This window comes from Aspergillus tanneri, assembly GCF_003426965.1.
Source record: "Aspergillus tanneri strain NIH1004 chromosome Unknown AapTan_7_pilon_pilon_pilon, whole genome shotgun sequence".
NCBI classification, from domain to species: Eukaryota; Fungi; Ascomycota; class Eurotiomycetes; order Eurotiales; family Aspergillaceae; genus Aspergillus; species Aspergillus tanneri.
Genome location: NW_022984634.1, coordinates 4,030,490 through 4,055,688, shown reverse-complemented (window position 1 = coordinate 4,055,688; position 25,199 = coordinate 4,030,490). Strand labels below are relative to the sequence as shown.

General features: G+C 47.6%; 10 protein-coding genes across 10 annotated transcripts; 5 read left to right on the top strand and 5 right to left on the bottom strand.

Moving 5' to 3' along the window:
• On the top strand, positions 1 to 567 carry ATNIH1004_007947 (uncharacterized protein; the record flags this gene model as incomplete). The annotated part of the gene is made up of 1 exon (XM_033572560.1): positions 1 to 567. The coding sequence occupies one exon, from the start codon at positions 1 to 3 to the stop codon at positions 565 to 567; it is 567 nt and encodes a 188-aa protein (XP_033425875.1).
• Positions 568 to 1,544: 977 nt separating this feature from the next.
• On the bottom strand, positions 1,545 to 1,961 carry ATNIH1004_007946 (uncharacterized protein; the record flags this gene model as incomplete). The annotated part of the gene is made up of 1 exon (XM_033572559.1): positions 1,545 to 1,961. The coding sequence occupies one exon, from the start codon at positions 1,959 to 1,961 to the stop codon at positions 1,545 to 1,547; it is 417 nt and encodes a 138-aa protein (XP_033425874.1).
• Positions 1,962 to 2,898: 937 nt separating this feature from the next.
• On the top strand, positions 2,899 to 3,786 carry efm7 (putative nicotinamide N-methyltransferase Nnt1; the record flags this gene model as incomplete). Its single annotated transcript, XM_033572558.1, has 3 exons — positions 2,899 to 3,012; positions 3,116 to 3,676; positions 3,721 to 3,786. 3 exons carry the CDS (start codon positions 2,899 to 2,901, stop codon positions 3,784 to 3,786), a joined length of 741 nt encoding a protein of 246 aa, XP_033425873.1.
• Positions 3,787 to 4,105: 319 nt separating this feature from the next.
• Positions 4,106 to 5,506, top strand: ATNIH1004_007944 (putative RNA polymerase II Elongator complex associated protein Kti12; the record flags this gene model as incomplete). Its single annotated transcript, XM_033572557.1, has 3 exons — positions 4,106 to 4,111; positions 4,166 to 4,510; positions 4,607 to 5,506. 3 exons carry the CDS (start codon positions 4,106 to 4,108, stop codon positions 5,504 to 5,506), a joined length of 1,251 nt encoding a protein of 416 aa, XP_033425872.1.
• Positions 5,507 to 6,656: 1,150 nt separating this feature from the next.
• On the bottom strand, positions 6,657 to 8,540 carry ATNIH1004_007943 (putative C2H2 finger domain protein; the record flags this gene model as incomplete). The annotated part of the gene is made up of 3 exons (XM_033572556.1): positions 6,657 to 7,293; positions 7,351 to 7,590; positions 7,684 to 8,540. The coding sequence occupies 3 exons, from the start codon at positions 8,538 to 8,540 to the stop codon at positions 6,657 to 6,659; spliced, it is 1,734 nt and encodes a 577-aa protein (XP_033425871.1).
• Positions 8,541 to 9,907: 1,367 nt separating this feature from the next.
• On the top strand, positions 9,908 to 10,310 carry ATNIH1004_007942 (uncharacterized protein; the record flags this gene model as incomplete). The annotated part of the gene is made up of 2 exons (XM_033572555.1): positions 9,908 to 10,063; positions 10,125 to 10,310. The coding sequence occupies 2 exons, from the start codon at positions 9,908 to 9,910 to the stop codon at positions 10,308 to 10,310; spliced, it is 342 nt and encodes a 113-aa protein (XP_033425870.1).
• A 4,443-nt stretch (positions 10,311 to 14,753) lies between these two features.
• Positions 14,754 to 15,740, top strand: ATNIH1004_007941 (palmitoyl-protein thioesterase family protein; the record flags this gene model as incomplete). Its single annotated transcript, XM_033572554.1, has 1 exon — positions 14,754 to 15,740. One exon carries the CDS (start codon positions 14,754 to 14,756, stop codon positions 15,738 to 15,740), a length of 987 nt encoding a protein of 328 aa, XP_033425869.1.
• Positions 15,741 to 16,190: 450 nt separating this feature from the next.
• Positions 16,191 to 19,722, bottom strand: EFR3 (uncharacterized protein; the record flags this gene model as incomplete). Its single annotated transcript, XM_033572553.1, has 2 exons — positions 16,191 to 19,416; positions 19,508 to 19,722. The coding sequence occupies 2 exons, from the start codon at positions 19,720 to 19,722 to the stop codon at positions 16,191 to 16,193; spliced, it is 3,441 nt and encodes a 1,146-aa protein (XP_033425868.1).
• A 1,208-nt stretch (positions 19,723 to 20,930) lies between these two features.
• Positions 20,931 to 21,422, bottom strand: SOH1 (mediator of RNA polymerase II transcription subunit 31; the record flags this gene model as incomplete). The annotated part of the gene is made up of 1 exon (XM_033572552.1): positions 20,931 to 21,422. The coding sequence occupies one exon, from the start codon at positions 21,420 to 21,422 to the stop codon at positions 20,931 to 20,933; it is 492 nt and encodes a 163-aa protein (XP_033425867.1).
• A 1,198-nt stretch (positions 21,423 to 22,620) lies between these two features.
• On the bottom strand, positions 22,621 to 24,375 carry ATNIH1004_007938 (MFS transporter; the record flags this gene model as incomplete). The annotated part of the gene is made up of 5 exons (XM_033572551.1): positions 22,621 to 22,749; positions 22,809 to 22,887; positions 22,944 to 24,065; positions 24,132 to 24,267; positions 24,330 to 24,375. The coding sequence occupies 5 exons, from the start codon at positions 24,373 to 24,375 to the stop codon at positions 22,621 to 22,623; spliced, it is 1,512 nt and encodes a 503-aa protein (XP_033425866.1).
• Between the last annotated feature and the right edge of the window lie 824 nt (positions 24,376 to 25,199).

Sequence of the window (25,199 nt, the reverse complement as noted above, 5' to 3'; positions counted from 1 at the left end):
ATGTTCACCTCACCAACCGACTCTCCATCCTCCTCCTCCAACGCATCCCCCATCTCTCAACACCCTCACCCTCACGCATGGTTTCCATCTCTCCCACGCCGTCATGCAGAAAAAGTCCGCTACCCGCGGTACTACTCAACCCCCTTAGACAAGGACAGTCCGGACTCGACACCTCTCCACCTCTACGGACTGGAACAGCGCGAACCCTCCATCATGCTTGAAAAGCCCAAGCTGCTCCGTCGCGTCTCTTACGCCCTCGACGACATCAAAGAGGGCGAGAAACTCAAGACCAAGCGTCGTCAGTCTACCTTCATGCATGAAAGCGCCAATATGAGCTCCGGCGCTATGTCCAGTGCGGGCTCCTCGCTCTCCGGCGCTGAGATGTCGGAACCTCCTCGGTCCAGACCTATGTCGATTTTCTCTGTGGATCACTGGTCGCCTCCGACGAGGGGACTCAGTCGTCGGTTGTCTATCAGATTGAGTCTCTCCAGGGGGAAGAGATTCCGTCCCGGTCAGGGAGCCAGTATTTCACAGCCGAATTTGATCGGGTCGTCTACTCAGCTCTAGTCTGGCCTGGTCTATTTTTTTTTTTTTTAATTTCTCGTCTAGGTATCTTGGGATATCGACGATGAAAATTCCACTGTATCAGATACATACATACATACCACATACACCTTGCGTCAATATCGATATTGATGTCAATACAGGGATCGCCAAAATTGAAACCGCAAACAAAAACAGAATCCAATTCGGACATGAAACAAGGCATATCGGAGTTTTTTTACTTACACGCAGGGCAGCCTTTTATGTTTATTTTCTTTTTCTTACTCTTTTCTCTTTTTCTTTTTTCTTTTTTAATCCTGCATGAGCATGTTTTATATACGGCCAAAAAGTCGTTCCTTGTTACATACAATACTTGATTCCCTCCTTATATCGTCGCATTGGCTTGGTGTTGGGTGTTCATGTTTCGTTTGCTTTTACTAGTGTGTGGTATTTCTTATTTTCTTAATATTTTTCATTATTTATTTATTATCCACATTTATGTTTATGTTCATGTTCTTCTGCATTGTATTTCTTCGGTTATTTTAAATATGCAGACTTAATCCGCAATCAAGACCATAGTGTCTAAGCAAAACTATCTAGAAGTATGTGTTAAAAGGAGTACTGTATCAATAAGCTAAAGTAAACCAGGGTGTGAGACACCAGGATAGTTCCGGTTAGGCTTGAAGTCCTGTCTAACGTTTATCTACTATTAATATATCTCAGTCTAGTCATGTTGTTCTTAGCCTGGTCTCAGTCAGATTCACTCATACATTGCCCTGGATGATGTAAGATTAAGAATTCAATTAAAATTTCCTGTTTAATTGTGTATCACTAGTCAAGTTCTGGTACATTGCCCTATATGTAAAAAAAAAGAAGGGAAAAGAAACAGATATATACAACGCCATTCACCACCCACTCGCTCCAAACAATAAGAAAGTAAAATAATCCCGACCCCTTTCTCCGTAATCCCCATCCATCCATATAATAACCTCGCTCCCTATTTATAGCGTAACACTCTCTAAATCCCTCATCATAACTGACATCTGTGCTCGTTTTGCTGCCTCCGCTACAAGACTGAAATCTCGTAGAAACGGCGCCGTGGCGGTTGGTCCGCCCGGTCCATCAATCTTGTGAGGATAGTTATTCGTATGCGTCGACATATCCATATTCACGTTCGTGTTCAGGTGCAAGGCTTTGCCCGGTGCTTCGGATGACCCCCCCGGGGTTTCCGCCGTCTGCTGCAACTGCGGGTGCTGATCGGCGAGCGGCGCGTGATGCGAATTGCTATTATTGGAGGGATAGATCTGATTGGGATTGCAGGTGAGGTTTGGCGGCTGGGTGGTGATTGACTCGGTCGCGTACGTCGTTGTCGTTGTTGTAGAGCCTTGTAAGTTGGAGTGGGGGTGGGATTTTTCCATTATGATGGATGTGAGGGTTTGGTTGTCGTTTTTCCTTTTTCTTCTTTTTTTTTTTTTTTTTTTTTCTGTTTCTCGAGTACTCGGTCTATATAGGTTTCCGTCTCGTGGGTATGGCGAAGTGTGAGGGGAACGCCGACTTGCGTATATCGTGGTTAGAGATGAGGAGGGATATGTATGGGCTGATCGGAGTCCGGTGGAGGCGCGTTTTTGTCGTAAATGGCGTGATAGGAAGACACAGAGAGAAATAAGAGAATACAAATAGAGAGATACCGAGTAGGGAAACGTGTACGAAATTTGGATAACACGTAGGGCGCTGGTAGAATGACTTTCCGGTAAAAGACCGAATGGATAGCGCTTTGCAAGGGAAGGCGATGTGAAAATCCAACCAGTCCGGAGTAGCAAGTAGGTAAGTTGTAGTATGGTGTAGTAGCTGGGTAGATAAACCAACGAATCCCGTACTTTCGTTCTGAAACTCGTGGGGAGAGACTAGAAATAGTACTTGCAACCGCAACCTGGGGATCCTATCCTAGATGATCAGCAAACCCTTACCGTAGTCCATCACATCATAAGGCGTTCTTTATCCCCTGCGGATTGACGAATTTTTCCAGAAGAAACAGATCGCGATGCCGACAAATTACCGGGGCGGTAGGTATCATCATTGTATCTCCGCCCCTCTATGCGGGGTTTTGACCTCCATGCAGGTACACCGCCCGTATGGTCGTACAATACGCGCTGAACCTCGGCAGGTTTCTGTAACCCCACCACGTGATATCATGTGACCTAAAGATCCTTCATATTCACGCGCTAGTCCAGATATGGAAATATACCACTCCACCAGAAGAAATCCGATCACGAGGGGTGGTCATGAAGCACTGCGCTGCTGCCTCTTGTGATCTGCGCTGATCTCCCCCATGCAGTGGGAGACTGCATAATTACAATGGCAGACGCAGGTGACAACTACGATGTTGGAGGCATGTTCAATGACCCAGAGGGGTTCTATGAGCCAGAGCCAGAGCCCACCTTTGCCGAGCACCCGATGTGTTCGGGGGAGGTAGTGCGCGTACGACTTGTGGGCAGCCATCCTCTTTATGTATGGATTGAACCTCAAACACGGAATATCAAATTATATACAAGGAGTGACTGACTCTCTAAAGGGTAACCTTCTCTGGAACGCCGGCCGAATGAGCGCATTCTACATCGAAGAGCGAGCCCACGACCTCATCCAAGGCAAAGATGTGCTGGAGATTGGTGCTGCAGCTGGTGTGCCCAGCATTGTCAGCGCGATCAAAGGGGCCCGAACGACCGTCATGACTGATTACCCCGATCCTGATCTTGTCGAGAACATGCGCCACAATGCGTCTTTGTCCGCCTCTATGATCCCGAAGCATTCCTCCCTCTACGTCGATGGATACAAATGGGGCAACACTGTCGAGCCACTGATTGCATACCTCCCTCCAGGAGAGAACCGCTTCGATGTTCTCATCATGGCGGATGTGGTGTATAGTCATCGTGAGCATGGGAACTTGATCAAAACCATGCAGCAGACTTTGAAGAAGTCGCGCGAGGCTGTTGCGCTGGTCATCTTCACACCGTATGAGCCGTGGCTTCTGCCGAAAACGGAGAAGTTCTTCCCGCTGGCTGAGGAAAATGGGTTCCAGGTAAAAAAGGTTTTTGAAAAGCTTATGGACAATGTGTTGTTTGAGAATGACCCCGGGGTAAGTTGTGGTGCCGCTTAGGTGGATGTCGCTAACCGTTGTAGGATGAGAAACTTCGACGGACCGTTTTTGGATACGAGATTCGATGGAGTGAGGATGAATTGAAATAAAATGACGAGATAGGCTGAATGGCTGGCGTTTACGGTGGTTGCCCTCCTATAACCCTGAACTAGATAATACATAGATTGGTGGTTCACCAACGTATCAAAAATTATACCCCTTATAGAAAGCATCAGAAGCATTGAATCAATTATAGCTTACTACAATAAATTAGTACTAATCAATCTCATGGTTTAAATCCCACTATAGAACATCGAATATCAGAATAGTATCAGCAAAGTCACATGTGCCCCGCACCCCGCGCAGCCAGAAAAAAAAAAAGATCCCGCAACCCCAACATCAACCACCCCAACATCTCTCATCAACATCATGCCAGTGAGTCCCTCCAACAACCCCGCTGTGCTTTAAAAATCCAACTGACCCCTCCAGCTCATCATCTTAACAGGATATCCCTGTTCGGGACTCACCTACCGCGCCAACCAACTCGCCTCTGCCCTCGAATCCACCCAAGACACTCTCTTCTCGTCTGGCACAATCCCCGCCACAAACTCACGATACAAGATCCATGTTGTGCCGACACACGATGCCTCCCATCCGCGTACTGTGTATGATCACGCGCGCACAGAGAAAGAGACGCGAGGCGTCGCATACACCCGGGCACGACGGCTACTCGGCAAAGACAGTTTCGTGATTCTAGACGGAATGAACTATATCAAAGGATATCGGTATCAGCTTTGGTGTGAAGCGAAAGCGCTAGGGACGACATGTTGTGTGGTATGTCTCCCTCTAACCCTCTCTCTCAACACAATTTATTCAGAGATACCATGCTCCCCTACGTAGGATCGACTAGTCAGCTGACTGATTGCTCAGGTCCATGTCGGCACACCCATAGACCAATGCGTCGCGAATAACGAGGCGCGGATACATCATCGCGAGAATGTGAAAGCTTCAGAAATTCGGGAGAATACCGATGCCGCAGGAGAGCAAGCTACAGGCACAAAACCCCCAACAGAAACGGAGGACCCTTACCCTCCCGAGCTTCTTAACAACCTCATCTTCCGCTATGAGGAACCGAGCACCCACAGCCGCTGGGACAAACCCCTCTTCACAGTCCCCTGGTCCGACCCAGAACCTCCTATCGCAGACATTTGGTCTGCTCTCACCGGTATACCACACCCTTCGACTGTCGAAGCCGCCGAAGCCGACGACGCCCCATCAGCACTCGCCTCGATTCTCTCATCGACACAACTATCCGATGTCACCAGCGTTGCTGGCTCGATCGCCATGACGACTACGCGCGCTGGCGGTCTTCAGCAACGTCAAAGGATAAAGATAAAACCTCACTTGGCTACTGTACAGCCCGTTGCGACGAATTCGTCTGCTTTGTATGATATGGAGAAACGTACGTCGGCAATTGTCTCGGCGATTCGTACGTTCACCACGTCCAATTCGTCAGCGCAGGCTGCACTAGCGCAAAGTGAAGATTCGCGGGGGATCAATATTCCTGTTCCAGAGGTGTCAACATCCGTATTCATCCCTGCACATGTGGCCACCTCTAGCTCGACGGATGAGTTGGCTGGTGCTGGCGGGATTCTAGCTCTACCACGGCTGCAGCGGTTGCGGAGACAGTGGGTTTCGTTGAATCGGTCGTACATAGGGGGAAGCCATTCGGCAAATCAGACGTCAAGTGTAAATGGGCTTGCACCGGATCAGGTTGGTGATGCATTCGTGCGGTTTTTGAACGCGGAATTTGCAGGTGGTGAGCCTTGATTCCGTTTCAAGGGGATTTGCTTATATTTACATAATACTTTGGGGGTTGATTTAAGCGAAGAAAATTTACGACATACATAGAACGAATATTGAGAGACTGGTCAATCTGTTTACGAATGACGAATTGATTTCAGGATTGAAGATAAGCTTTTATAAACAATAGACTATTCATGACCCAATAACATCCCGAGAACTCAACAAGATCAAGAATGACAAACTTTTGCCCTATGTACCATTGAAGGAGAAACGGTTATATCCACGAATATGATCAGATCAAAAAAAAAAAAAAAAAAATCCCAAACCCGTAGAAAAGCATATCCAGGTGGCTTTTCCAAAAATGACTATATCCAATACCGAAAGCCAGCAGACAATGGGGGAATAATATGAACAGAAACAAAGCCCAAAAGATAAACAGCTCAATCAGCGATCGAGCACCCTTGTACAGAAAAGGCAAATAGGACATAGACAAACCAAGCCAATCCAACACCCCAAATCCATCTAGATACCCAAATATCCCCTAATGAACAATTCCCATATACACGAGATCCTGACCCGTCCATTTTTTGATAAGTTTTTAACCTGCTGTCCTGGGGCATAGGCTTGTTGAATGTCTGATGATGACACAAAAACAGCAGATAAAAACAAGCCTCCAAAATACATAGAAATGTTTTACATGAATCAAAAGGGGTTGCAGCACAAAAGGACTAAGCGACCTCAACAGAAAGAAATAAAAAGGGGGGAAAGAAAGGCGGTGGGTGGTATTGCAGCTTTCATGGTTCTTGAAATCGCTGCTTCGCACATAGCTTGTCACACAGTTCCGGGGTCCTTTGGCAATAACAATGATAGCCATTGCCACGGAATCATGCCATTCCACAGACAGGCACTCTGCGGAGGGATGATGATCTGTAAGACGACACATCATAATTGTCTGTGACGGCTTCTTGGAAGAAACAAACCTCTCTGAGGAACTCAAAAAGAAATCCAGTGGTAGCCCTGAAATTTCGCACGGACTGGTTCCGTGACTCTTCCACGTCTCTAATGGGCGATTCTCATGTCTGGTGTCATGGGAACCTGTCTAAAAGTGAAAAGTCATCCGAGTCCTTGGCAGTATTCATATGAAATTGAGCTGTAGATCCAGCTGGCATTTCATTCACGCCGGAAGGCCATTCGTGATCTGGGCAGCAGCCTGGCTGGCTTCAATGTGACGGTAGTTCAGTCCCAGAGTGATCAACTCCTGAAGGCTTGCATTTACCTTCTCATGCATGGAAGAATCCTGGGGTGTGATGCTACCGAGTTCTTCAAGCAGTCGGGAGCGGCAGTTATAGTAATTTCTCTCCGCATTCTGCAGCCGTTGACCATGGTGGGCGGAAGTCTGCTGAACAGCCTTCAAGGGGTTGGTCTGAGATTGAGTTGAGCGTGTGCGTTTCATAGTTTGTGTCCCCGAAACACCAGCGACCCTTCTCTTGCGTCCAGAGCCTTCCTTTTTCTTGGGAGCTTGTCCACCCGTGGGGGAGGCATCCGGGGAGCTGGGACGCTCCGAAGAGGCATAATCGTGAACTCGTCTCATGTGGTCAAAGAGGTTCCATCTGCGGGGGAATCCATATCCTGGAATAGATCGATCACATCCTTCGAATAGGCACAGGTGCGGGTTGTCACCATGACCATGGAATCCGTGGGCCTCACGTTCGTGACGGAAAAGGCAGGCATTTGAAGAAAATTGCAGTTGGGCATCCATGCACGCGGGAACCTTGCAGCGGTATGGCTTCAAATGAGAGTCCAGATATTTGCTAGTTTTCTGGTCAGTTTCAACTTTCCCACAAGTTAATCAGTCCTCTAAAACTTACTGATAAGCGCACTTCTGAGTGGTTGGAGGGTGGTTGCAAGGCTTATCTCCATGGGCAAATGGGCAGTAGTATTTTCCATCATTGTGGGTGGGCATTGAATAATAAGGATGGTCCCTGGGATTCCGCAGTTCAGCTCCCTCCTTGGATCTTTGTCGAATGGGCTCCTTCACAGGAAGAGGTGGGAAGAATTCTTGGTCCTGCTTAACCTGGGACTGAGACGAAGGCGTCTGTAGGGCTGGCCTACGCCCTGTCTTAGTTGGTCTAATAGTTCTGGTACGTAAGTTAGTTTATAGTTATCTAAGAGGAAGACCAGTTACGGCTCAAAATACTAACCTATTGGGGTCCTGCTCACTGAGAGGCGGAGTGAGAGGAAACAATGGATCTCCTAGGTTGATACCGTGGTTGCCAACGGGTGTTGCAGTCACATCCTTGAGTATAGTGTCCTCATGGGCCATAAAAGATGGATATCCTGATTGGGAGCAAGAGGACGTAACAGACACATCATTGCTTGCTTCAGTCAAGGGGGGAGAAATGGGCACTGGGTGAAACATGCTGGATGTAAATTGGTCCATGGATCCTGGATAATTCCTTGTATCTGTCATAATGGAGCCCCATGCATCACTAGCGGCCAGATGGCCATCGTCAGTGTGGTGACTGACAGAGCGAGCATCATCTGACGCGCAGGACTGGGAACTGTTCTGGCCGCCAACTTCATTATCAAAAGCACTGAAATCTACCAGCGAGGAGTAATGGCTAAAGTCCTGTGCATGTGAGAAGTCCAGATCGCTTTGTTCTCCCATGTCCTGAAGGCCTGGGAATTCGGGGCCAGCGTGATACATTACATCACTTGGTCCAACAGTGGGTGGCATAAGTTGGTGGGACAAAGAGTAAGACAGCATCTGTACTTCCGGGGACTCTGGCTTGACTGACGACATGACAGTACCGTCAATTCCATCGACATCATTCACGGACCACGACTTGAGTCCAGGGGTTCCATGGCTTTGGTGTGTGCTTGAACACAAGGAAAAATTATCCTGGCTCGAAAGATCATCATCCGGGATCACTCTGGGGGCCATGTTTGAAATTCCTTGGACTAATTGGGTATGCCTAGGTTGAGAGATCTGGTCCATGTTCTGTAGAGCTGACTGGGACAAAGAAACTTCTGGGTCGCTCTTAATCTTTGGAGACATTGTATGCTTTTATTCCAGCGTGGCTGGAGCAGAGAAAAGAGCACTAAAGAGAAGAATCTACAAGTCAGTATTTAAACACTATAAGCATAATTGTGAAAACAGAAAAGAACGCGTCCAAAGTCGTAGGATTCGACAGCCTAGACGTCTCCGTTAGTTCAACATGAGCATGGCTAAGGACGATTGATGGTGTGCACCAACCACTAATGTTGTCCAGGAAAATGTGTCTGGGGAGTTCCAAGGTGGTCATTCAAAATCCAGGGTTCTATTGCATGGAATCGCCAAAGAGGGTGAGGGGGAGTAATACAAGCGACATCGGGTCCAGAACGCCTAGCTTATAGCTATACGCCGCCGGTATGTGCACATCACGGTTTCGGATACAAGGGGTATCACATCCGGCTCAAGTCCAAAGGCTACAATTGATACCAAGATCAGATCAGTTCAGTCGGTTGGTTGGTTCCAATATACTGTCGACTCTCAGGCAAGGGCCTTAGTTCCTTTATGATTCTGTTTAGGGTCTCCTTTGGTGATTATCCAGTAATACTAGGTCAAAGATTTCCTATTTGGGTCCAGTCCAGTGTGGCTCTATAGAGATTCCAGGTTTCTTTTTTTTTAAAAAAAAAAGGCCAATATCCAATGTTCACCTCGGTTTAGAGTGAAACAAATAGTCCATGGGTCCAGGTCAAGTAGTCCAAGGGTTTCGATGAGTGTGCAACATTAAACAACACTCAGAGTGTCCAGTCTCACAGCGGGCGCAGTGGACAGCTTTCCAGGGTCATCATTCAATGAGTCACCATTTGACGAATCCGAAGGCAATTTAGATCAAAAACACGGGTACCGGGAGTACATGGTGTTCCAAGTGTCGAAGGTTGGTCCAGAGTTGATAGACAATCGAGACGCACAATAGAAACATTGAAAGCAGATAAACAAAGAAAAGCAAGGGAACTACCTGTGATCTATCGAAATTCGATATTCGAATAAAAAAGAAAAAAGCAAGGCTAATCCTATCCAGGATGTGGACTGAGTTCCAATGGGCAACGGGGTTGGTTTGGTTTAGCCAGGGGAGTCAAAATTCTTTTCCAAGATCCAAGGAATGGATACGTAGAGTATATCAGAAGGTGGCAGCGAAGGCCTTAAATAGTAGAATAGGAAGTGGAAGACAAGTAGCAAACAATAGTAGTGGAGCAGTTGATTTGACTGACAAATTGAGCAAGTGGAGTAGTAGTTTTTAGGTAGAAGGCAGATGGAAGGAAATAGAAGAAATCAGGAGTGGAGTATCTTCTTGGAATCGTAAAGTTGAGATAAATTGACGAGACCAAGAGGGACAAGATCAGGAGGGGGAATAGCTCCCTTTTAGAGTCCTTCTCAGCATGATCCCAGAGGTGAGGCGGGGGGTGAAACGGACGTCCGAAGAAGTCCAAGCGTGTGTCGACTGCACATATTGCTGCAGCACACCTGCTATCACGTACGATGATTTGATCCTGCAAAACATGGCGGTGATGGTGGTGCGACCGCAGAGCGGTGTTGTTTGCGTCTCTCGGCCAATAATTCCCAATAGTGAGCAGTCCGCTGGCCCTGACGTGGCAGCGAGTGGATGTATCGCTGGCAAGCGCATGTAGCGGTGAGGCGCGGGCCCACCCATCATCACCGCACCATTGGCCAGGGCCTCCCGAGGGTGGGCTGCGGGCTTTCATCACTGGCAGGCCTACGGAGTGGATGATGCAAACCCGCAGTACCCCCTATGGGTCCCAGCCACTGAACGCCCCCCGTTGATCAGCCCGAGCAATCGCCGCCCGTTAGCTCACGAGCCCCGCTTCCCTCGTGAAGTGCACCCTTTTGATTCTCTCTATCCTTTGGCTGACAGCGCTACACGTCAATTTTCCTACGTCCCCGGGGAACAAGACTCTTCCCCCTTCTACATGCATACGCGAAGGAGGGGGGAGGGGTTTTGATACTTCGTCCACGCCTCTCGTTTCACCAGCTGTGCCGCATGTCGGGAGGGAAAATAGGCAAAAGTACGCCGGACATCATCGCCTCAGCTTCAGGATGGAAAAGGGGTTTCATTTATCTACATTTGTGTACATATACGGAGTAGTTCGCATCCTACTAGTGTGGGTATAGTTAGATGAAAACATGGTGGCAACTCCATTGGGCACCAATGCATTTACCGAGATTCCATCGGGAATTTCAAAAGGGGATTAACCGAGTTTAATCAAAGTCTAAAGAATAAAATTTCCTTCGTTCGAATTTAATACTTTCTCCGAAATTACGAGGGGGCTTACAGCTTGGAGTGAAAAAAAAATCTCAGCAGGTGTCAGCAAGACCGTCCGTCTCCTTATTAAGTATTTTTTAAACACCTTTCCTTAACCCCCTATCTACGGTCGCATTCTATGTATAAAGGGTAATCTCTAGTTATAAACCCTATTAGAACCATAAATTCCTAAGTAGACCCTATAGAACCCTAATAGGGGGGCTATATGGGGCAAATATCTATTATATAGGATAAATAAAAGTTGTGCTAGCTAATACTCTAATTAAGAGCTCAACGGATATCATTAGAATTTGCCAAGATCCTGAGACACGATGAGCAAAATGTGACACGCTAAGCTATATCCCGGTTGCGGACCTAAGTACGGAGCACTTGCAGTGCATATGTTAGCAACATTCCAGATGATCGATCAATCAAAAACAGATGACAATAGCACGAGCCAGAGTGATATTTCAGACAAAGGTGAAAGATGGTATACAGCTGTCGTTCAACGATCCGAAGACCTCAGGTGAACTATGCTTATTGGTATGGTGTTCATCATCTGGAGCCAAGACTCCCTCTTGGGACGGCAAATGAAAAAGGGGGAACGATCGAAAAATCGAAAAATCGAAAAATAAGCTCAACTTACTGTCTAGCAATTATTAAGGAGAGAGCGCGCCGGTGTCAGCCTTGTGCCAATCATAATATGGTTCTGCCTACATCAAGGCAAATTCAATTCAAATAGCTCGCGCTGCTCCGGAAGATCAGGTTGCCATCAGGGGAATCGTTGGGCTGGAAAAGAGAAAAAAGGAGAAAGGAATTTACCCGTGCGAAGGGCTTTTGTGCAAGCGATATCCACGTGATGTGTTTGTACCATTTGCAGCTCTTCTTTGGCCTTTAAACCCAGCAAATGCTAACCTTGGTTTGGATGAATCTCCGGCCCGAGCCGTTTCGACGACTGTAGCATTTGTAGTTTAAACGCCATATGTCGATTGCAGTGCTCCAGTAAGCGCAGCTAACCCAGCAAGTTCCTGAGCACTACTAAGCTCTTGAACCATAGACTCGGTCATGGTCGCTTGAGTGGAAATGGCAAAGGAATTAGAAGCAGGTGTTATAGTATAATATTTGGTGAATTCTATAGTGTCCACCAGCCTCCTGTCTACTACTACTAGCGAGAAATGCGATTGGGCCAAAGGTGTACTGAAATTAATTAGATACTGTAGTTAACCGGGGACCGCACAGGACAGAGAGTGAAGCTCTTTGATTTTTGGTGATATCACGCAAATGACTTAATATATCACACACCACCAGTATTTACAGCAGGCCGTAATTTAAAATGGAAGCTAACAATCCATTATAAATTGATATATGAGAAGCCAGGGACAATCCAGCCCCTACAAAGGCATGGCGCTTAGCCAAGGCATATATTGTACTGTCTTTAGGAAGATTGGAAATGTTGAACTTTGAATGGTAATCCAGTAATTGAAGTACGGCACAGTTTACTTCGCACACGAAGCAAACCTATAATTACTCCATTTTCCTAAAAATATTCACACAGGACTATCACATGACGCATTTCCTCCAACAGAAATCTACTCCCATCCTCCAGCGCATCAGTATTTCCTTCCCCCCAACCAAAGTAGAATCTCGTGAGATCTCCTCTTCTGTGCACATCCAGTCATGAACTGGGCGGGAGGCCGTCTCTATCGATATGCCAACACCGGGCATGGTACACTTTCTAAGAATCGAAATAAATGCAGTCAAGGATTCCAACCTAGCATAGCCGAACTACCGCCCCAGATTTCCTTTTCCCAGTGTCCTTATTTATCTACGACGGGAAACAAACCGGGGAAAGCAAATGATTTTGCGCCAAATAGCTCAGTGAGCATATCCATTAAGCTTGACATGCATTAGCTCATCTAACACAACCCGTAGCCTAGGGCCAACTCTTCCCAATCTCACTTAGCTGATGCCATATATAACACCTCAGTTACATTTCAGCAATTTCAGCAAACACAGTCATCCAATCATTGGAACCGCGTAAAGCATCAGCTCCTTAATACATCTGATTGGGCTGCTGTGACGGCTGCATGACCTCTAGATATAGACTTCACCCAGTCAGAAGAAATCGAAAGATTTGGGAAGAGGAGAAAACTCACTGGGGGTGATCGGCACAGGCTAACTCATTCTGGAGACAAGTTCTCTTGTGCAGAGTTCATGCTTCACAGGAAACGTCGCAAAGATACATCGTCCGAAATTCAAACAACCAAGAATCTAGACATTATAATAAATGGACACATGTTAGATGAAGAACTCAGGGAGAAAAGTCAAATCAATGGTCAAATTAATGCCTCATCTCAGTCAATGCTTTTAGACTGTGAACTGGGTCGATCCATCACAAACGAGCTGTCATACACCAGAAATGCCGATGCTTCTAGCAACACTTCGATCATGCTGAATTACCCAAGCCAGTCATCGCTCAGTCCAAGTCCCCCCAGATTGCCCAGAGATATAAAATTTGCTTCTCAAAATTTAATGTCAGATTGTGTCACTGGACAGACACCTATGGACAACTACATCCAGTCTATCAAGGAAACATCTCCACCAGTTACCGACATTAATCTTGTTATACAAGATCAAGAATCATCAGGCAGGAGACGCTTCACAATCGATGATAAAGTCGACCAAGTCATTGCTGAAAATAAGCGGAGGCTAAATGCTGCTACCAGGATACTCACCATGCCAAGAAATGGACAGACAGAGGCAGCAATGGGCGCAAGGTCTCTGTCATGACGCTATACTGTCCCCAAGAACACTGGAGATATTAGAATCCCATCATGGTAAAACAAATTATATTGCAAGGGATACTCAATCGTCTTCAAGTACTCAATCTCACGGCTGGCTGCCAGAACCGGTCTATAACATACAGCGGACTATAGACCAAGAACATGTACGAAGAGGTCAAGCCATTGCTCCAGTGCTACCTAATCCATATACCTGCGGGCCGCCTATTTCCATGGGACCAGTGGAAACATACCCCTCTCCTGTGAGAATATTCGGACAACATGTTGATACTGATGGAACTAAGAACGTGGGAGGACTCTGCCGACGCTAAGTCTATAGAATACAGAACAATTGAAAAGGCCCACTCAACAAAGGAAACTGTTACTACAAAGTCAGGCTACTTAACCAACAAACACAGAATTATGCTACGCGAATCATTGCAAAGCATGCAAGCGAATACAAAGAAAAATCTAATGTCAGATGACACACTGCTCTTCTGTATGACAGTAAAAATTTGTCTCGCGAAGCTGAAGATAGTGGAATCGGGTTTGTACGCCAAACAAATATCTTGGAGAGCCAGTGCGACATGTCAGTACAATGTTGACGGAGGGCTTCTCCAGACAGGGGGCCTTTTGACACCATCAGTACACTTCAGGGGTAACTACCAGCAGTAATTGGTCGTCTACCACTACGTCAGCACTTGATCCACTTTAACATGGCTTTGGGTTGATACAGAGAGATTAAGTTACTCATTCGCTGCCTTTTGTTTTTATTTTTGTTTTTATATATATATATATGTATTTATTTAATGCTGGTACCATAGCTACAAAGCAAATATATTTATTTCATCTTCGATTTATAAATAGAAAAATGGAGTAAGATGACCAAGATACAGGTTCCCGCAGAAGTACATATTGGACTATAAATAATGTATGATGGCAGAAAGAGTATAAAAATAAATAAAATATAATAACCTACACAGATAACAACCTGAATTAAACAGAAATAGCAAATATGCTGTACCCCCAAGTCTCCAAGGGTGTTTCCTATCTTATCGGCAATCTTGCCGCCTGACGATCACATGCCCAGCAACGTGATCGTATAACGTCCATCACATCACAACCTAGATCAAATCCCATCCCAATACGCATCTACTTGGTATATCATCTCGCAGACTTGAACCAATGCGTCCCATACTCTCATTTTCCCTCCTCACACTCGGCTCCCTCGCTACCTCCCTCCCCACAGTGACCGCCACCGAGCTCGCGCCTCTCCCGCTCGTAATCTGGCACGGCCTCGGCGATGACTTCGAACGCAGCGGAATGAAAGAAGTAGCTTCGTTGGTGGAGACCCTCCACCCAGGCACATACGTACATCTTATCCACCTAGCAGACAGCGGGTCGGGAGACCGTCAGGCGTCTTTCTTCGGTGACGTCAACGAGCAGGTAGACACAGTGTGCGCACAGCTACGGTCGGATCGGATCCTTCGTACCGCGCCGGGCATCAACGCTTTGGGATTCTCACAGGGCGGCCAGTTTCTGCGCGCGTACGTACAACGATGCAATTCACCCACCGTGCATAACCTCGTTACGCTGGGCAGTCAGCATAATGGGATTGCGGAGTTCCAGGCGTGCGAGTCCAGCGACTGGGTTTGTCGTGGCGGGGAGGCGTTGCTGAGATGGGGAAGGTGGTCCAGTTTCGTGCAGAGTCGGCTCGTTCCCGCTCAGTATTTTAGGGATCCGGCTGAGTTGGACGCGTACCTTGAACATAGCAATTTCCTGGCCGATGTGAACAATGAGCGTGAGGAGAAGAATGCTACGTATGCGGAGAATATGAGACGGTTGAATAGGTTTGCGATGGTCTTGTTTGAGGATGATCAGATGGTGCATCCGAAGGAGAGTGCGTGGTTCGCGGAGGTGAATGGTACCACTGGGGAGGTGACACCATTGAAGGAGAGGAGTATATACAAGGAAGATTGGTTGGGGTTGAGGACGCTCGGTGAGCAGGGGAAATTAGATTTCAAGACCGTCCCCGGAAGACATATGCAGTTGTCCGAGGAGGTTCTGGCCAAGTTGTTTAAGGAATATTTTGCTCCGGTCGAGGTGGATCTTTCGAGTGAGCAGTTGTCTGAGCTTCCGGCTGAGAGGTTGGTTCAGCAGCTTGGGTATTAGGTTTTTCTCGTACTCTGTACTTGTCTAGCATTGCACACTGGCATCACCACTATGTATTATGATGCACTACTGCTTAAGACACATGCATGATCCTTTTAGAAACATAGCAGATTTTTAACAAAAGTAGAACTTCAACCATGTAAAATGAAATGACCCACGTTGACAAAGTCGGGAGAAAATACAGCTCGAAACCGCTGTGCGTACTCAGTACATCTCTATCAAGAATGTCCGCAAATTTCTCGAAGTCGCAAATATCAAGTTTTAAACAAAGGAAAATCGGTGCAATATAGCACAAGGAATGAAGGTCCGAAAAGTTCAGTGAAAAACAAAAGTAAATAAATATGTGCATCAGTATCAATAAATAACGACAAACGCGTCGCTCGCCAGCCAACCACATGATGGTGACGATGAAGTAGAAAGAAAAGATAAAACCGTCGGAGAATTGGTAATTTAGTAAGGAGGACGTCCGATCCCTCCAGTCACACTGCGTCGGCTGATTCTTGACCTCCTTGTGGTCTTCCTGCACTCGGCATCCATCGGCGACAGGAAGCTACCTAGGAGACTTTGCACATCATTCGTCGTAGTATTCAAGGCGTCTTCCATGTCAGCGCCAGTTTGGGTTTTAGAACACTCAGCTCCGTCGACGGCTGCAGCCGCAAGGCCAGTGCTAGAACGACTTTTGTGTTTACTGAGAGATTTGCCGGGTGGAGCGATTGTCCCGAACTTCGCGCTGGAAGTAGGTTGCCTGCGTGGCCCAGGAGCAGTCGACGGTCGATCGCAGGATACTGAGCGTTGAGAATCGTTTGGAAAGCCACTGGGTATAGACAATGACGGTGGGATCGGAGGCACGGGCGGAATCCCGTCAGGGCCCGATTCGTAAGCCTGTATAGATGACTGAGCCAGGCTGTCACCTTCTAGACCCGTTCGACCGCTCTTGAGAGATTGAGGCCTCAGCGAAGATCCTTCTCCGTCGATCTCAGACAAGGAAAAGCCACTGACCATGCTCTCACTACTCGAAGAGACAATGCTGCCATTCGAAGTGTCGAGGCGGCCCCGTAGTGGGCTCAATCGCCGATTCTTGCCTTCATTGTTGACGGAAAGAACTCTTCTTAACTCATTGACGTGGACAGGAGAGTCTCGACTAGATCCGTTGATCTGGGAACTTGAGGAATTAGGAACGCTTGTCCGCTGGGCATTGTGCAGGCCTGCTGCTGCTCCGGACAGACCTTGCTGTGCCGATGCTGGTGACGCCGTGGAACCAGAGCTACCCCCGTTGTGGTAGATCTGGCTGCGCATTGCTAGAGTCCCGGATTTTGAGCCGCTGAGAGACAATGCCTCGGCCTTTTCTTTTTCGGCGGCTGCCAAGCAAGCTTCCCTGGACCATACTGAGAGCATCTGCTCCTTGGCAGCGGATGGAAGGAGGCTTGCCTTTTGAGCACTTGCACTGGGTGTGGCATGCGCCAAAATAGGGGTGGTAAAGTTTCGCCCGGGGGAACTTGGAGGGCTGTGAGTTGCCGATAGCACGAACAAATTGTACGACTCTTCGATTCTATTGACGAGTTCTTCGATACCATATCCGAAGGGAGTTAACTCGCGCATCTCTGTAACACCACGGTTGGGAGTTCCAACCGTGCGATCCCGAGCGTTGTCGTCGAGACTGGCTGGCGGCAAGCGGATCTGTTCAAGCCAAAGACCGTATCTTTGCCTCTTTTCAATCTCACTGTGGATTACATTTCCCACTCTGCACCTCTCTAGGTTGAACTTCTCGGCCAATTGCCACAAGTAACCGAACACCAAGCTTCCAATATTCACTTGCGCAACGCTTGAGCTAAGGCTATCAACAGTGGTCATATCTTCTTGAAGCTTGAGCACCATTGGAAGCCCATATCTAACGGCATTCACGCCAAGATGCTCAACAAGACTAACCAGAAGCAGATGAAGAAGTGAGACTTCGGAACTTTCTTCGGGGCACTCGACCGCAATATCGTAGATAGTCAAATGAAGTAGTCGGAGGAAATTTGACTGTGCCATTACCATCACCCTTTCTCTTTGGCCTGCATTCGAGCTTGATGTCCGTTTTCCCGGCTTCTCCGCGATATCATACAGCTCACGTTTCTGCGATTGGCTAGACTTGCCAGTCTTTTCCTTGACCTTGAGATCATTCTGCTTTGTTTCCATCCTCAGCCAGGTCAGGAACGCGTCGACATATGCATAACGAACATTTCGATTGGGCTCATGTAACAGCCACTGCGTCCCTTCCCATACATAACTACCCACCTGATGTCGGGATTCAACAGTAGCTACTTCCGCGGGCTGCTTGGAGTTGGCAACAAGAAGGACATTTTTAATAGCTTTCAGCGCCGTAACCTTTGCACTGGGTAAACCAAATACTATGTGTCTGGTTTCCCCAGGGGAGCCATTGGAACTAGCACCTGCTCCAAAGCCATCAAATTGGATCGGAACGGACGATAGTGTAGCATGTTCATTGGTAGCGGAAGGACGGAGACGTGTGAGGATCGCTCTGATCATATCTACGACTTGATCACCATAATAGACATGCGTCGTAAGATCCCCGATACAATTCTGAAGGAGAGAAAGCAGTTCCTGTCTTTTGGCAGATGGCTCGGTCATGCTGTCAGAATGACCATTTTGTTTCTCATCCGGTGCACGCGGCGGTGATACTAATGAGGACATGTATTGCATGAGGCCCAGCAGGACGTCAATAATACTAAGTCCAATCATGTTCACGGGTGATTTCAAGAGCCGATCAATCATATATATAATCGTAAAAGCCCCATCCAGAGCATCCTCCGTTGGCTTGATAACAAGAAGCAGTTCCATAGCAGCAGCTAAGATGATAAAACGGGCCTGAACAGGACACCATTTAGCAACCAGTTCAATTAGTGATGTTTCCCAGGTATTTTTGGTATCCAGCGACAGCTTCCGATTGTCGGTTTGTCCTTTGCGCAGGATGAATTCCAACACCACCTTCGTGGTGACTCGAATCTGACCCCGGCCGCTTCCGGTAACAACTATCCGTTCCAGACAACTCAGAGCAAGCAGACTCACGTCCATTTCTGCTTGTCTGTCCATATCCGCCGTAGTCCGCGCCGCCAACGATGGGTCTCCATCCGTCGCATCGACCGTTTCGACAGTGGCGGTGCTCAATCTCCGTGGTTGCGTTTCGGTCTCAGTTTTCTCGGACCCCTGGAGCCTTTGCTCAAGCGTATCCAGCAAGTCATCCTCCCCATTATAAAGATTTTGCAGGACTACTGGCAAAACAATCTTCAAAGAGTCCCCACCATCTTCAGCCAGCCCTGCTTCAGAACTAATCACACTTTTGAGTGCTCGTAACCCGGCATTTCTCCATCGAATCGCTAACTGAGGGCTGGGGGCAGTTTTCAACTGGGAAGACGATTCGAGGTCTGCGAAACTCGCATAGATCCGCACCACTTCTCGGTACTGGCTCGCAAAATCCTGTTCCGCCGATAAAGCGGCCATGTCCTGGTGAGCGCAGAACATTTCAAATGTTGAGACGGTATCCTCGACCATCGTGATATCATTGGAACGCAGGACTGTTTCGATTACTGTCATGACCGATCGTGCGTAGATGGGTAGGTCGCGGGGAACTTTTTCGATAAGCGCGCTGAGGATTTGAAGTGTAACCTGTACATTTCTGAGTTGAGAAGATCGAGTCAGCCAACGCATACATAAACTCCAGCCAATTCTTTTGTAGCCTGGTGGTGATTTCCCGATGTCCTACTCACCCAATCTTTCGGCGCCACACATCCCGGGCGGCCCTTTTCTCCAGAAAGGCACCAACCTTGGTCAACTTGCTCCGACGTGTACTAGCATAGTAGAGAAGGTACGAGAGTTCACTTGAATTCGGCTTAACATATTGTATTCCTTTTTGATACTGCGGGTAGCATTTAAGAATCAGGACCTGGTGTTTTGGCCGGCACTTTTGGCGTACGCCTTCCATTGGCTAGGAGCCGGAAGGCTATATAGTCTTCGAAGGATAAAAAGATGAAAGAAACTTGACAACAGCTCCCGGAGCAGGTCAGGGACAATAGTGGGTAGAGTAGTTTAGTGCAAACCAGATCACGAGTCAATTCCGGGGCATGGGGTGCGATCGAACGCCACTGTGGTACATCCGGCTAGGGTGGAGTTTGAAAAGAGAGGAAAGGAGAGAGAGATGAGAGAAACTCCTAGTCAGTCAGAATCAGGATTATCGCCAGGAGCGGGGTAAATCCATCGAATAAACTGGAAGCTAGAGATTCTAGGTGGATAGTCTGCACAAGGAGCGTATAGAGGCTGGATAAAGGAAGGAGAGCAGGAGAACTGGTGCTCCAGGGAACTTGGGATCGGGCTGGAGAAAATCACACTGTCCGCCCGTGACAGACTTGGCGATCAATAACACAAAATCTCTACAGATACAATTATGATTGCAATTTCGATTTCTCTACTATCCCTGAGGTCGACTTTATATTCACTCTCAATTCTCGTAGAATAAATATATCTCAGAAAAAGAAAAAGAAAAAATATACAAAAGGCAAAGGCAATAGACTAGGCCAATAAGCCACACGACCAACCACCATAAAGGCTTCATCGGAGAAGAGGAGCTGGAGGCTCCGTCCAATATACAATGCAGTGATGGATCGTCGAATTAAACCCCAGCCTTGGCCATAGCAGGAGCATATCCATATTCTTGTTTGTCATGTACCACCAATTCAAGGGCCAATAAGACGCACCCCTCTTACCTTTAGTGCGGAAGCTAAGAGGACGAATTGAGGAGGCCCAAGCTAGAAGTGTACATTTTCAGCGGAGAGAAGCAGATATTGTTGGGCTATTTCGCAGCGTTCATGGTGACCCCCAAAAAATAGCCGATGCCGTGGTCGACCGTTGACCGACGGGACCTCGGTGACACATGACGCAGGTCGAACTAACAGAATCAACATCCCTGATCTCACCTGAGCTCATGGTAGACTGTTTTCCCGACCCAAAGAAAGAAAAACGAGTCGCGAGACTCCATACCCCAAATGTAGATCGTTTAATCCCGCCCGCAATGCTTTCCTTTTCCGGCAGGCGCCCCCAGCCCAGCAGGATTAGACTCTGAGGATCGAAGTAGGAGAGGTCTCAATGACAACTGCCGGTAAAACCCGCTGTTCCGGACCCAAAAGTAAAACGCCATCATGTTTTTAACGGATTGTCTGTCCCCTCTCCCTGATTGTCCTGGGTTTGTCCAGCTTGTTCCCCCTCCTGCTGCCCCGTGTCAGCGTCCGTACCGTCCTGGTAGCCAACGACGCCGGTGCCCGCCAAACCCTCGATGACTTGCGGACGAATAATGTCACGGCGGAATGTCTCTTCCTGAAGAAGACGGAGCGCACGCAAGGTTGCGCCGGGATGCGTCAGAAATTGGGCGTACTCCGGAGTCTTCCAGTAGGAGTAGAGGTAGGCAAGGTAGGCCGCGAATGCCTGTGCGTCCGGATCAGAGGTATCGTCCTTCGTGTCGTCATCATCGCCAGCACCAGATATCCCTAGTAGGTTTGGGTAGTTGACAGCGAGATGAGAGAGGTAGTAGGGGTTTGCGAGGGAGGAGACAAATTCGAGCTCAAGGGTGAACCGAGGATTGGTCAAAGTCGGAGGCTCTTGTGGCTGATCAGGCAGTGGCGGTTGATCCATGATGGAAGGCTTAGTAGCTAAGATCCAAGGAGTAGTACCGGTTTGCAAGAAGATATGAGGATGAGGGAATGAGGAGAGTTCGGTTGTTGATACCTGGTTACGGAGTTGGAAAGTCAATGGGCAACGAGTTGGACTGCCAAGCGCATCCGAAGAAAGTATACAAACAACAGTGACCCACTTCGTCTCCGCCCTGTTCAACAACCGTAGAGGAATATGAGTGTGAATGAAGATGCTTATTGTAGCAATTTACAGACAGTTCAGAGAGCCAGTGTCAATACGCTTACTGTTCGTTGGCCGCATTTCTATAAATTACAAAAATCAGCTATTTGTCAACGCCAACAGCTTTTTTCCACTCGACCTTTTTGGAACCAGACTATTCAGGTGCTTTTAATTTAATTTCATTTAATTTTCTATTATATTGCACCTTTATTATCTACTACTCTTTGATTTTGACAAATCCAACACTGAGTTGTTGATTTGCCTCTATAGTACAAGTAACTCAAGATCTGGAACTTCTATACTAAGGCATATCGGAAAAAGTATCAGCCTATTGACAAAAAGACATACTCCTATCCACCAATTCTACCTGCACCAGGATTCCCGCCCAGAATGTTTCGAAGCAACATCCTGCCCAAGCTGCAGGATGTCCTCTTCTGATGCAAACCAGATGATATCTGCCATCCCAATCTCGCTTGAAGTTGTCGCACAGCTGCAGATAGACATAGTGCAATCGGGGCAACTTTGACGCAATAATCACGCACGACGCCGGCCAGAAAAGCCGGTGATAACAGGGACAGATTCGAAGCCCCCAAGACGCTCGCCGCTGAATTTCAAATACGATCGTTCGAATTACCGATCCAATAGGTCATACATCAACCGGTGGTACTACGCCTTTTCCCTTCAATTGCATTTCCAGTAAGCAATGGAGAAGTATCATGCCGGTGACGGTCAGATTGTCAAACTGCTTCAAGGATCCGCGATGAACAAATATTCCTTGCTGTTTCGTGCTTGTCCTGTCGTCTCATCCCAAGGACCAATGAAGCAATGATATATGCTATTGCCCTGTAGGAATATATTAATAATAGGCTCAATGCCCCAAGCAAATTAAGCAGCTTCTAGTATATAATCTATCCATGTAGAAGAATATAATCCATCTATCCCGAACCAGCCGCACAAAACAGAAATATATGCTCAGCCACTAAAGTGCAAGCTTACTCCGTCCCCTAATCTCAGCCCCATAGATAATGAATACGATAGGAATGGGGACGAGCAGCGCCGCGACGCATCCTAAGAGGGTACATGCCCATTCAACCCCCAACGCATCGAACTGAGGGACAACAAAATGAGCATTCAAAGTTGAAACAAAAGAGATACAAAGGACCATACCATGTAGGTTGCAAACAGCGGGAAAATCGCCCCTGCTATTGAACGAAGAAACGTGTGGGCCGCAATCGCGGAGGCCGCCCTGTAGATCGATTCAACAAATGACAAGATACAAACGGGTTCATTCCATTTACTAACCTCTTCTGCCGTGCTTCAGACACATAGGCAATAGACGACAAGAACATGGCCAGCAGACCAAAGCCTGTCAACAGCCCGGAAGCTGTGGGAACGATCCAGTGGAAGTCGCGTCTATATCCCGTCCATCCCAGCCAGAAAAGACCCGCTGAAAAGGCAACGGAGCCGGGGATAGCTACTGGGAGGAGCCACTCAGGCACCATTTGACCACCGTTTGCTTTGATCCGGCGACCGAGTGAAGGCGACCCCAGGAGCATCATGGCGCCAGCTAGAAGCTGGCCGATGACAACCCCGATGAAAGGGAGACCGCCAACTCCGGGGTTCATTCCGTGGACACGCTGAAAAATAATCGGGTAGGCTGTGAGGAAGAGGTACAGCAAGCCGTAGACGAACGCGCCGAAAATACACATGCAGAGAATGATGGGGTCTAGTGCCAGCATCTTCAACGGCAGCGCGAGATATCCCCAGATGATTTGCTGGATGCTGATATCGATCTCCTCGTGCTCAGCGTGGATCGACCAATCTTTTGTTTCGTGACGGAGCCGTGCTGCTTTGTTGGTTAACAGAACGGGAACATAGGACTCGTCTTGGAACAATAGTAGAGATACGAATGAGGCTGCGCCTAGAATTCCCGCAAGATAATGTGTCCATCGCCAGCCGAGGCTGTTATTCGTCACAATGAAGCCTCCTATTGTCGGGGCCAAAAGGGGACCCACGAAGACCATAAGACAGAATCCTACCATTCCAGCGCCGCGAACATGAGGGGCGAGAATATCACCATAGACAGCACCTGCGAGCGTCAAAGGACCGGCGCCGAAAAATCCGGCGAAGAAGCGGCAGATGAATATCGACTGCAGGTCCTTGGAAGCAGCTGTGGCGAAGGAAAACACGGTGAATCCAAACATGGCTAGCAGAAAGGGGAGTCGACGGCCCTTGATTTCGGAGCAAGGGGCCCAGATAATGGGACCTGTTGCAAATCCTAGGACGTATAGAGACACCCCGAGAGTCCCGACCTCGCGGGATATGCCATATATCATCATCAATGGCTGGATTGCCATCGAGAAGATGCTACTAGTGAGTGCGACTACCATAGTAGCCAGTCCGAGAAGGATAGAGGTATAGAGCCTGAGGTTATATATAGTCTTTCAGTTAGCCTTTCACGAAATACATGATGGCCATAGTAGATTATACTTTTTGTTAGCAGGCCAGTTCTGTGGATCAAGAGGATCCGCAGGTCCATCGAAACGAACGATGTGTGAAAAGGGCTTGGGGTGGCTGTTGATAGGATTCGAAATCGACACATTTTGTTGATCGGCAACTTCCTCTACTGCACCCTTTCTTGTCAGTTCAGTTCAGCTCATTACTAGGAAATAGGTTAAATAGGCCCACCCTTGGAGGAGACAAATGGGAACTCCGGGTTCTCGCTATTCTCCATGGCTCGGGAGAAATATACATTCCATTAAGTGATGGCATGTACTGCCACCTACAACTTTATATTCCGATAAAAGAAAAAAATTCATCGAATAACGTACCCAGTAAAATTGTGCACCATATTCTTTCCTCAGTTCACAATCATCTATTACGTGATTGTGAATGATGTCGCGGCACATCCGCTTGATCACTAAACAATATAACAGCACAACGGCATGATCACTAAACAATATAAGAGCACAGTAGCCGGATCACTAATTATAATCCAGCCTGTTCCCAATCAAACGGAACTATATTAATAGGAGGTAACTAGAGTAGTCTCTTCCAGTATACTGTATAAAGACCTATATGTCAGCTCGTATACAGGAATACAGCAATCGGTTGCGGAGCACTTGCATTCACCATCTGGGCGATTACACCCCTGGACACAACCTGGTCCGCCACCAGCAGAGGTCGCCGGTCTTGGCTCTTTCGATGGAATGCGGTTGATGGTGAAACTCACTCCGTACAATTGATAAGGAACCTGTTCTTATGACGGCATATGAGAATCAATATCGACTTCATAATATAAAAACAACAACTATGACTATGACTATAATTCAGAAACAACACCCGGAGTAACACACGTCCTAATAACCTATACATGCGTCCGTGGGGCCCGTTTTCCGCCATTCCAGGAGGAATTAAAGGCATACCCATCTTCTGTGCACAAGCTTTAAAGTTTTGCGCCGTAGACAGATATGCTAGATTCAGGTACAGTTGGAGATCCGAGCTAACAAGTTTTATTGTATTCCTCGGAATCTGGGCAGATAGCCTTGAGTCATTGTC